Below are 12,135 nucleotides of genomic sequence, written 5' to 3'. Positions count from 1 at the left end.
CTAGAGCCTGTATGCCTCTTCCAGGGACATTTAAACTCATAAAGGATTTCTTCTGATCTTTACTAAATACATTAAGAAGAATGCCAACCAGTGCCCTTTTGTGTACTGGGACAGGAAGTCATGTGATTAAAACAGGTAACATGAACTCTCACTTTAAAATGTATTATAGATACAAATGCTCTAAGCTAGGAAAGGTTTTCCACATCCACAGTCAATGACGGGAGCCTTTCATTCCTCAGAAATAATCCCTTTTTAGGTCATTGAAAAAGAGTACAACTGCTGCAGCTCATGATGCCATATCTTCATGAGCCCAGAGCACATACAAATCCTAAGGTAACTACCATAGTACAGCGCTAATTCTTGGCACTGGAACAAATGAAACACTGTGTACTGCATATACCTGCCAGAGCAGGCCACTTTCCTCTTCTGTGAGATTTAAAAAGCTCCTCCAATATGTTATTACTCCCGTCACAGTACACAGAAAATGGGGAACAGGCGGTTTCCATTTCTCAGCCTTTAAACAACTCTAAATGTCAGTACTCATAGTGGCATATTACAAAGTAATAAACAGTGCACACTTGGGGGCAAACCACATATTGAGCTAATGAAGAGCTCACTGTGATTAAGATTAGATCAAAAAATAGCAGAACATAAGCAAATTTTATCTGAATTCTGTAATGAATATACATGCTGCAATAACATTTAAAAAGCATGGTAGCCTATTCCAAACCAACAAGAATAGTTTTGGGCAAATAGTGGGTCTTTGTGTGTTTGAACTCCTACCACATAAGGGCAAACTCGATATGAATGCTAATGACCTACAATTATGAAATTAAAAAAGAAAAATGCTAAGGATGCCAGAGTGAACATCAGTGAAAGCCACAGAGACCCACTGTCTTTTAACTTTTTACAAATAAACTTAAACTATAAATTAGAAACACAAATAATCATGAGTGGCTCTAACATTCAAATGAAGTAAATGCCTTGTGTAGGAGTTAACCCCGTAACTTTGTTTCTTTTTAAAAAATTTGTTGACCAGCTCTTTGATGATGGTGATATTTATCTCCTTCTTCTTAGCAGCCAAGCCCAGCAAAAGAATGCCACACAGGGGTTGCTGCCCAAGCCTAGGTGCTCATGGTACTCCTGCACGATTGGCTGTGCAGTAGGGTTGTCATGGGGAGCACCCTCCCTGGCCTCTCCTTGCGCAGGCTCCATGCTGTCCGTGAGGCTCACCTCACAAAGATCTTTGGAGAGAGGGAGGCGGGGATCTGAGTGCAGTGCGAGCTCCCCCTGCTCCTGCCTGCCCACCCCACCTGAGGGCTCTACTCACCACCATGCTTGTCAGCAGCCCTAAGCTCCTTGGGGGGCTGGGGCTCCTGGACCAGGCTCATCAGCAGGGTTCTGGGCAGCGGCCAGGAATTTGCTGTGCCCCTTGTTGTAGTCATCACAAGCCGCAACACCATCTCCTGCAGCTCCAGCAGCTTCACCTGGAGGGAGGGGTGCTCAGCTGTCACTATGCTGCCGGCACCCACCCTCACGCTGACCCCCACCCCCACCCACACAGAGATGTTGCACACCCTACCTTCATCTCCTCTCTGTCCTGGGCCAGCCTGATGATGTCCTCCTCCCGGTGCCACATCTTTGACACTGCCCCTTGGCTCTGTTATAAGGTGATGGATGAGCTTTCCTGTGAGAGGACAGAGCTCAGATGCTGGGGCCCCTCCGACAGCCCTGCAGCTCCCCGTGTCGTGCCCTGGCCTCCCACTCACTGATGGCATCTCTCTCTCCAGTACTGGGTGAATTGAAGTTCTTGTTTCTCCACCAGCTCACTCAGCTCTGCCTTCTCCTCCAGGAGGTCCATAAAGCCACTCTGGAGCCAAAATAATGGGGTCACATCTCAGCAGTGACCTGCCACACCCCTGCCCTTCTTGGCCCATGCCAGGACTCACTCACCTCCAGCTTCTCCATGACTTCCTGCAGGGCCCGGTGGGTCTCCCCACTCACAGACTTGCCCCCACTGCCTCTGGCTCCTTCTGGTCCAAGGCCACTGGGTGAGCCAGGTGCTGGCAGCACACCCTCTGCTTTTTCACCTGCTCTTGTAACTGTGCCTGCTCCTCCTGGGTACTGGCTCCAGCGTACTTGAAAAATGCCACCTGAGGGCAAGATGTGAACATTCTTGTAGCAGCATACACAGAACAAATGGGTCAGAGAGGTGGAGTGCAGCCCCTTCCCTTGGGGCCTCAGAGTGTGCATCTGTTGGTCACAGGTGAAATGGTGTCTGACCACTGGCTCCCGGAAGGGGTGAGGGTCCAGAGAAATCAGAAGGCAGGGAAACTAAGATCATAAAGGGGTCTTGGAGGGACCACAGAGGAAGGTAGCAAAATGGATGCAGGGGGAGTCAGGCTCACCATGGCCTCCCAGCTCTCCAGGTCCTCCGGGACACTAGGCATGGACCTAGGTGCCTCCTCCTCCCCACTGTCCAGATGTCCTCCTCCATCTCCTGTGGGAGGTGGCCAGAGGGGTCCTCAGACAACCCAACAAGGGAGGTACTGTGGGCCCACCTCTGCCTCCACCCTCACTGTGTAACCCTGAGCCAGCCCCTCCCCAGAGAGGAATGAGCTGCTGTTCTTTATTTTTACTTTTAAGAACCAAGATCTTACTATACCGCCCAGGCACAGTCCCACTACCGGTCGGTGCGGGAGTTCTGACCCGCTCTCTTTCTGACCTGGGCCAGTTCAGCCATCCTTAGGCGACTTGGTGGCCCCCTGCTCCCAGGAGGTCACCATATTGATGCCGAACTTAGTGCAGGCTCCCAGTTGGCATAATGACCAGCTGTTCTAAAGGTCTCTTCCAACTCCTCAATCCTATGCTGCTAACAGTCCCCCCTTCCTCCTGGGGCTCTCTCCTCTTCCTCTAAGCAGTCTCCCCTACCTTCCCCAGGGAGAGCCATGGGCTTAACTGGGCCTGTAGCTGCTGGTTCTGCTGACTGGCAGCTTCCAGGCACTCCTAAGGGGCCAGGAAAGTGTGAGAAGGCATGGAGTTTGCCAGGTCATCCCCCTCATGGCCCCGTCCTCAGCAGCCCCCTCCCCTGGGTATCCTGCAACACTTGGTGGGCCATCTTGGCCACCACTTTGCCTCAAGCTTCCTGCTGCTGCAGGTGGTTCATTAGCTGGGTCTGCTGCAGTAACTGCTTGTGCACTCCTCCTTCTCAGAGGTGAGCTGCTGATAGTCGGCCACCTGCTGCTGATAGGTGGCTAAGTACTGCTGCAGGTGACCCAGGTAATGGTCTGGCTGCTGCTGCAGACTCTGAGTCTCTTGGCTCTTCAGCTCCACCTGCAGGAAGACCCTGGGCGTGAGGGCCCATGGTGGCTGGCTTCCAGATTCTGGGCCCGTTAATAGGGTAGCAAGGACACTGTGGGGGTCTGTTGCCTGCCCACACCCCTGGTGCCTTGCTCCACAAGGCCTAAGTGACTGCCTCCCTTTCCTAGAACCCCATGCCTCCTTCCCCAGCCTCAAGTCTCATAACCTCTTCTCACCATTTAAACTGTAGGCCATAGACTGGTGGAAAAGCAGTGGGAGCCAACCACCATCTGCAAAGTGTGCTACATGCCTAATGCTTTCCATGTATTATCACATTTAATCCTCAGCACCTCTGTAAGGAAAATGCTAACTTCCTTTTGAAGTTAAAGAAACAGAGACTTAGAGATGCAAAGTACTTGAATGGTGACCAGTGGAACCGAGGCTGGAATCCAGTTTTAATCTAAGGAGACTTTTTGTTTTGTTTTGAGACAGAGTGTCACTCTGTGGCCCAGGCTGGAGTGCAGTGGTGCAATCTCAGCTCACTGCGACCTCCCTCTTTTGGGCTCAAGCAATTCTCGTGCCCCAGCCTCCTGAGTAGGTGCGATTACAGGCATGTGTGACCATGCCTGGCTAATTTTTTTTTTTGTAATTTTAATAGAGATGAGGTTTTACCATGTTGGCCAGGCTAATCTCAAACTCCTGATCTCAAGTGATTCTCCTGCCTCAGCCTCCTAAAGTGCTGGGATTATAGGCGTGAGCCACCATGCCTAGCATAAGGAGCCTCTTATACCACTGTCTCTTCCCCTGTGATTGGGGGTCTCCATGCCTCTAGCTGGGATGATGATGTCCATACCCAGGAGGAACCCAGGGCTACCCACCTCTAAAAGTCAGAAGGCAGGAAGCAAGAAACAGACACAGGACTGCCCTGGAGGGTGCTGAGGTCACCTGCCCCCAGGCTGGAGCTGCCTCTGGCCTGACACCTCTCCTCCCCAGAGGCTGGTGCCCGCCTCCTGGCCCTACTTGGATGGGATTACCATCTCCTTCACCTCATCCAGCTTCTCCTGCAGCTCCTTTACTTGCTGCTCCAACTGCAGTGTGCTCTTGTTCTCGTTGTTCTGGACAGAGAGAAGCAATCAGCAGACACGCACTGCAGCTGGAGACCCCAGAACTTGGTGTCTGCCTCCCATGGCACCGGGAAGGGTGGAGGCAGGTTAGAAAAATCATCCCCTCTCTCCCACAGTCACCAGAGCAGGACTCCGGCTCACAGGTGCCTTTAGAAGTAACATTTCACGTGAGGGCTACACTGCCCCATTTTACAGGTGGGGAAACAAAGGCCTGGAGATCTAGGGAGGAGGGCAGGCTCCCCAGGTGGGGCAATGCACCAGCTCCTTGAAGCCACTCTGTGGCTCGACCAGCTGCTGAAGCCTCTCCTCCTGCTCCTGGAGCCTCTCCTTTTGCTCCTGTTTCAGGAGACTTATGCGCTGATTGTTTTCAATCTGGGCCTGGAGCTCTCCTGCCACTCTCTCCAGTTCCTTCCTCAGGTGCTGCAGCTCCACCTCAGAGGGCACTGCTGGGGGCTCCAGGGACAGGGGTTCCACTGAGAAGGGAAGCAGACACTAAGGGCCTCTGGATTCTCAAAAAATGAAAAACAAAAAAAAAACCCTCCTGTTGGTGCACAGCTCCTATCAGGCTCCCCAAACTTGGCCTCACTGCTGATGATTCCTCGCACCCAGATGGTAGCCAATCTTCCAAGCCACTTTCAGATAGAGAGCACTGTGGGTGGCTGACAATGGGCCCTCCTTGCTGATGGGGACACTGAGGCTCATGGAGATGACAAGACTTGCTGTCTCCTGGCACAGACCTCTTTCCCTCTGCCTCAAAGCCCTTCCATCCACCCACCTCCCTGGGGCATTCTAAGCCACCCTCACAGCCCTCTGATACCAGTCCTGCTCCCAGGTCACACCAGTCCCAGCTTACCCATCTGGTTTTTGAGTTTGGACAAGCTCCTCTCCAGCTCCTGTAGCCGATGTGTATCATGCTTCTCCTCCTTTTTCAATGTGCAAACCTGCCCAAAGCACGGGGGAAAGGGCCCTGGAGAGAGGGGCTGGTGGCTGGACAGGTTACCATCTCCCTCTCTGTCCCCACCTCCACAAAGCCCAAACCCATGACCACCTCTGGCTGTACTATTCCCATTTTACAGATGCCCAGAGAGATCCAGTGACCTATCTAAGGTGGGGAGCTGAAGGGTCAGATCTCACCTCCTGTGACATTTTCCTCATTCTCTGCTGCCACCGGGCCCTCTCTCCTTTTATATGTTGAGCATATTCATCTGTCTCTAGCTGGACTTGTTTAAGCGACTCTTTCAACTGCAAGAATGGGCACAAAAGTTAGGAAGGGCTGTCACTGGTCCTCACCTTCTCCTGGACACCTGGGGTTATCTTTCTTCCACATCCCTCCCTCTGCAAAACCTCACCTGTGTCAGGTGTGCTTTCAGCTGTGCCTTCTCCTGTATGGACTGCTCTAAATGCCACTCAATAAGTGCTTTACTGAGGCTCGAGAACTGGATGGTGAAGAGTGAGAAGTCTCGATCTGGGGAGCCTGGGCAATTCCACACAGTGCCCCTTAAAAGGGCTAGGGCTAGGCTCAACATACAACTCGGTCAGTAAAGATCAAGGTATTTCCAAGCCCATGGTCTGGTTTTTAAAAGAACTCAGTAAAGTTGGAAGGGACAGGGGAAGAGATCGAATTTACAGCTGGCTAACAGAGGCCCAGAGAGATCAGATAATATTGCTATTGTTATTACTGTTATTATTACTACTGTTTGAACCTTTATGGAGTGCTTGACCAGGTACCATGCTAGCAATCCCATTTAATCCTCACAACTGCCATAGGAGACAGTTACTATGATTACCTCCATTGTGTAGATGAAAAAACATGGAGTATTTAAGGTTAAGTGCTTGTCTAAGATCACTTAGGCAGAGCTGGGATTTGAACACCCAGGTCTATCAGATTCTCTAAGCCCATTTTTCTTGCTGGGGATGGGGGCACAGATAGGAAGGGGAAAGTTAATCTTTTGTTCACTTTTTGAAAGGATGATACATTCGCATAGTCCAAAACTCAGAAGGTACAGAAGGGAAGTATCTCCCAGACACACTGTTGCTCTCTCCTGAATTTTTTATGAACCTTTGCAGACAAGTTTTATGTATATTATCATAGTATGTACACACACACACACACACACACACACACACACACTTTTCCTCTTTCTACAGAAATGGTAACATACTAAAGGTACTCTTCTGTACCTTCACAGTACAGGTACCCAATACTCCACCTAGGACTTGGCCAAGACCACAGTAAGGTAAGGGCAGGGCAGACACTTGGCCTCCAAGCTCTGCTTCCAGAGCTCACTCCCCACAGCGTCCCCCAACTCACCTACAGCAGGTGACTCAGCCCCAGGCTGAGAAATGGCCATAAAAAAGCAGCGAGAAATGGCCATACTGCTTCTGGGCAGGACACTCCATCCTGCAGAAGGGACCTTTAGGCTCACTCCTCCATCTGCAAAGCCGGGCTCCCAGGGGATGGGGCAAGTGGTTGAACTCACACTGATCTCTTTCTTCTCCTGTGTGGCAGCGACAACAGAGAGAGCCCGTTCTAACTCTCCTATACACTGCAATGTATATTGCAGGCAGCCAGCCAGATCCTTGGACTCTTCTGTAGTGAGAGAGTTGAGATGGGGTCCCAAGGACTTTCCCAAAAGACCTGTCAAAGTGCCAGGTTGAAGGATGACAGGGTTCCCAGATTCCCACCTTCAAAGTATCTGAGAGAACATTTCATGTGATACAGGTCCGTATTTAGTTTCTCTTTCTGTACATTCAATCTCTGGATTTGAACCTTTGGGAGAAAAGCCAAGCAAGTGCTGACAGAGAAGGAAAGAAACATTCTCTGGAGGACAGGAGAAAACTTCGCACCCTCCACTCACCTCTAGCTCCCTTTTGGCTTTCTGTTTCTCATTGTTTGCCTTCTTTTCCTGTAGGAAGAGGAAGACAAAGCTCTTACCAGGGGCAGGCAGAGATGGCACAGCAAGAGACATGCCCCCAGAATGCCACCAATGCCCCAGGACAGGCCCACCCATGGGACCAGTTTATCAGGGACCTTGTGGGGTTGGGGTGGAATCTAAAGGGTGAGCCTTCTTTGCCAGGCTGGGAGTGGGTGAGACGAGACTGGGGCTTCTACATCTGAGTGCCCCCCAAACGCAGCAGTCATGTTGCGAGGAAACAAAGAAATCACGTTACTTCTTCCAGCTGATGTTCCACGTGTTTCTTCTGTTGTTTCTGTGGGGACAGTCAAATTAAGGTGATGGAGGGTGGCCCCCTCAACTCTATTCCCCAGACCAGGAAGCGGTAGGCAGGGGCCAGGAATGGATTTTAAAGGCAAAGTTCTCAGACATAATGGCAATATGAACTGGTAAACTCTCCTCAAGCTCCCAAGGACAGAGAATTTGGGTCTTTGTTAGATTTTGCCCACAGCCACAGAACTCAGTCTGAATCTGGAATCTCGAGAGAACGGTAACATAAACCTCTAGAGATGGAGTTTGAGAAAGGCCCCCCCTTCTGCCAGCTTGTGATTTAGAAAAATGCTTTCATTCAGTAAACATTTACTGAGCAAGTACGGGCCAGGTACGGTTCTTCACAGCAGATATAGGGTGGAAAAGGACAGACAGGAGCCCTTGGCCCTGAGGTTTCCATTCTAGGGGTTCTTTAAATCTCGCACTCTCAGAGCTAACAGAGACCTTTGATACTCACTACCTCCTCTGGAAACATGGACCCAAAAAGGAGAGGTGGTTTGTCCAGAATCAAAGAGAAAATTAGGGACTGAGTCACAGCAGAAATATGGGGCCCCTGACAACCAGTCAGGCTAGCACTTCCACGAGAGGCAACAACCCCAGGGCATGTGTAGCAAGGACTGGAGCAGAGGTGTCTGGAGAGGAGAGAGTCAGCAAAGAGGGCAGCAAAAGAAGAGCCATGCTGCATGCTCTGAGGTCCCCCTAGGTGAGGCCTGGGTGCCCCAGCTCCCTATTTGTCCTTGGCACCAGGGGCCCCCAGCTCCTTTCCTCAGGGCCCAAGGGGAAACTGGAGCCCAGGATTGGCAGTGTGGAATCAGGGGACCCCACTGGACTCTTACCAAAGATTTGATGGTGTTATTCAGTTTACTGATTTTTACGGACCTTGAGTCCAGGACGACTGCTAGTTCTTGGCACGGGCTCTGAGGCACATGCAGAGACAAGGAGGTGGAGGAGGAGTGGGGGAGAGGTAGAGAGAACAATCATTAAGCCTGGGGTGTGTGTGGGCTCTCTTAGCTGGCAGAGGGGCACCTAGTCCCCACTGTGGGAGGAGGTTGGAGGGCTGGCCTGTGGGGTCACTGCACCTCCACACAGAGCCTCTTACCTCCAGATCCTTCAGGGGAGCAGATGATGTAGAGCCCTCCCCATGGACACCTGTTGCTGACTACAAGAGATGAGAGTGCACATGGAGATGTTCTGTCCCCCTCAGTGTCTAAGCCCTCTGACTTCTTTTCTTCCCCATCAACTGGCAACATTTTCTTTTCTGCCTATCTTGGATGCTTTTTCCCATAACTCCTTTGTGCCAACTTCTCTCATGGTTCTTATCCCCCCCACCATCCCACCCTGAGGCCCTTTCAGTGACTCCTGATGGCAAGTGGCTGTTCTCCTTGTCTTGGCTTCCCCTTGAGATTGGGGATGAGGAAAATCGAACAGCAATGACCATATCCTGGGTGTCCTTGGTGTTTACAGCAGGCCATGTACTAGGGATTAACATTAAAACAACAATAACAAATCTCATTTAAACTTCCCAAAAGGAGGTCAAACAATACCACCTCTATTATACAGATGTAAAAAAAGAGGCCCAAAGAGCTCAAGCAACTTGCCCTAAATCATATCCTTGGCAGATGGAGAGGCAGGATTCAAACCCAGAATTCCCCCCCTTTTTTTTTTTCTGAGATGGAGTCTCTCTCCATCTCCCAGGCTGGAGTGCGGTGGTACAATGTCAACTCACTGCAAGCTCCACCTCCCAGGTTCACGCCATTCTCCTGCCTCAGCCTCCCGAGTAGCTGGGACTACAGGCACCCGTCACCACACCCGGCTAATTTTTTAGTATTTTTAGGAGAGACAGGGTTTCACCATGTTAGCCAGGATGGTCTCGATCTCCTGACCTAGTGATCCACCTGCTTTGGTCTCCCAAAGTGCTGGGTTTACAGGCGTGAGCCACTGTGCCCGGCCAAACCCAGAATTCTTAACCAGTACCCAACAGTCCATCCACAATCTTAACAATTACCCTCTACTGCGCCTTGGGCCCCCTGTCCCCAGGAGCCTGTCCAGCCAGGACTCACATCCTCAGGTGACTGGCAACCACCAGAAGTGGCTGTTTCAGGGCTACTGCCATTTGTTTTCCTGTTCCTCTTAGCTCCTGCTGGAACACCAAGGCTGTTTCTCTGCCAATATTCTTTTAACTGTGGGAAACAAGAGCAGTAACACTCATGAGAGCTATCAGCCCCTACAGCCACATCCTCCTTTACAGTTTTTACAAAATACTCTTATACAGCATCTGATTCAATGACACAACAACTGTACAAGGTGTTGTCACAATCATTTAGTGGCTGAGGGGGATTGATATCATGGCTAGGAAAAAAAAGAAAAATGCAGTACTGGAACTTTGAAACTCAGTCTTCTGACTCCAAGCTCTGGGGTTTTGCCAAGAATCAGCAGCTTCCAGGGACCAAAACCAGAGGCAGAGGTAGAAAATAAACATTAAGTAGGCAGGAACTGTATGCCGTGTGGTTTAGAGTCATATATCCTCACACGTCTGTTAGTGTGAAGAAGTGCACCAGTACCTCTCAAACTTTTATATCAATGTGTCCTCATGGCAGAAGGCAGCCTTTCTGTTAAATCTAGGAATTTATCAGAAGGAGGACAACCCAAGCCTCATTTCAGAGAGAAATCTGGTATACTCTTAGAAACCTATGTGACTGTCATCCCTAAGTACATTAATGTTTTTTCTCTTGATCTCAAGAGAATCAAGGGAAACTGATGCTTCAGAAAGATGTCCCACATTTATCCTGTGGCACTCAAAGTACCCCAGGTTGAGATAATATGAGGAGGATTCAAGCTGTGAAGTTCAGTTTCCCAAGATCTATTTCACAGAAGATGAGCAAATCTCACTTCAGAGACCACTGACTGAAGGGCAGTCTGGTCCCAGAACCATGGAAAATTAGAATATGAGGTGGAGAACTCAGAAAAAAATGTTAAAATCTCTCTGGAAAGTAGAAGCCTGGGAGAAAACCAAACCAAACCCATTCTCCCATTGCCACCCAGAGATACTGTCAATGTTTTGAGCTCACGGGGGAAGTGTAGGCTTTTCCCACTGTCAATGTCTATGTTAAGGGAGTAAGGCAGCCTGAAACCTCTTGCTCCTAGGTCCCATAGTCTCCATTCTCCTTCCAGCTGGAAATTTGTGCTGTGAACAGAGGAACCAGAAATGGGGTGACAATGCTTAGGGGACTGGGTCATAAGATCAAAGGCCAGTCTTGCAGTAATGATAGTTCCTTAGGTGGATTGTGAAATCACTACATTCCACTTCTCCTGGTTTGGGGGAGAGACCACATCAGTGCGTTGTCTGGGTCGCCGCTCCATGATCGGGGAGGGAAACACAGGGTTGGGACCCAGGTCCTTGGAGACGCCAGCGCAAAGAGCCCAGGGAGGTCGACCTTGAGGCAGCAGGAGGGGAGGGCAGAGTCTGCAGCAGGGAGCCCCAGGAGTCACCAGCCCAAAGTCACCCAGGGACAACTGGCGAGGGTGGGACCTGGGGCTGGCAGACCCAGGTCCTTGGAGATGTGAGCCCAAAGAGCCCAGGGAGGTCGAGTTTAGGGCAGCAGGAGGTGAGGGCACAGTAATGAAGTGGGAAGCCCCAGGAGCCACCCACCCAAAGTCACCCTGGGGTGATTGGCAAGGGCAGGGACTGGGCTGCTTGCTGAAGGGGCAGGGCTGACTGACAAGACTTTGGTAGGGGGAGCCCAGAGGCACCAGGGTTGTGGGGCCCAGTCCGGTGTGCCTCAGGAATGGTATGGACTCTGGCAGCCATCTTGTCATCGAGGGGATCTGTGGCTGGGTTGGGGGGCCAAGACCTGGTGCATTTTTACCTTTTTCTTGGCTATGGCCAATCTGTTTTGTCGAGTTTCTTCTGCCATCATGGGATGGGGAGGGAGGCAGGGTTGGGACCACATCAGCAAAATCCCAGCGAGCACTGATCAATGCCTCCAGTCACCTACAAGGCAGCTGTGCAATAGAGCCAGAGGAAGCGTAACCAGGGCCCCAGTAGAATGCAGAATAGGGGAGTGGCCTTAATGCTCCAAGCCCATTGGCCAATGAGAAAGATGAAATGGAAAGGGGGCTTGGCCATGCAGCAGTGTGTCCAGGGGGACCTGTGGCTCACAAGGAAAGCTGCCCATGCAACCTCTGTCCTTGCCCACTCTGGGAGAGGTGAGGGGCCAGCTTTTGCTTTAAAAGCTTTAAAACTTTAAAAAATATATGTGTGTGTACTTTATACATATATATATGTGCGTGTGTGTGTGTGTGTGTGTGTGTGTCTATGTATGTGTATCTATGTATTCCTCCAGAGCTGTCTTCATTACCCAGCTTCTATGCAAGGTCTATGATTTTAGTCTATATTTTTCATCTTCAAATACAGTACAAAAATTACCAGTATTACCTTAACTGCGATACAGGTCCTATAAAAATGGAAAATCTATAGCATGCTTGAT

The 12,135-nt window shown here is 50.5% G+C and overlaps 1 protein-coding gene across 1 annotated transcript; it reads right to left on the bottom strand.

The window, feature by feature from the left end:
- Positions 1-512: 512 nt before the first annotated feature.
- LOC129040294 (golgin subfamily A member 8C-like) lies at positions 513-11,598 on the bottom strand. The gene is given in 23 exon segments (XM_063667414.1): positions 513-1,244; positions 1,331-1,358; positions 1,360-1,487; positions 1,583-1,682; positions 1,766-1,870; positions 1,954-2,024; positions 2,027-2,153; positions 2,409-2,500; positions 2,932-2,952; positions 2,955-3,006; positions 4,347-4,415; positions 4,683-4,897; positions 5,278-5,365; positions 5,559-5,666; positions 5,774-5,860; positions 6,905-7,014; positions 7,110-7,194; positions 7,283-7,330; positions 7,596-7,634; positions 8,485-8,565; positions 8,748-8,807; positions 9,709-9,828; positions 11,515-11,598. Coding segments are annotated over 23 exon segments (2,103 nt in total). The 3' UTR covers positions 513-1,059.
- Positions 11,599-12,135: the final 537 nt, after the last annotated feature.

Source organism: Pongo pygmaeus, chromosome 6 (genome assembly GCF_028885625.2).
Source record: "Pongo pygmaeus isolate AG05252 chromosome 6, NHGRI_mPonPyg2-v2.0_pri, whole genome shotgun sequence".
Lineage (NCBI taxonomy): Eukaryota > Metazoa > Chordata > Mammalia > Primates > Hominidae > Pongo > Pongo pygmaeus.
Note: the sequence above shows the minus strand (reverse complement) of the source record. Positions and strands in the feature narration are given on the sequence as shown.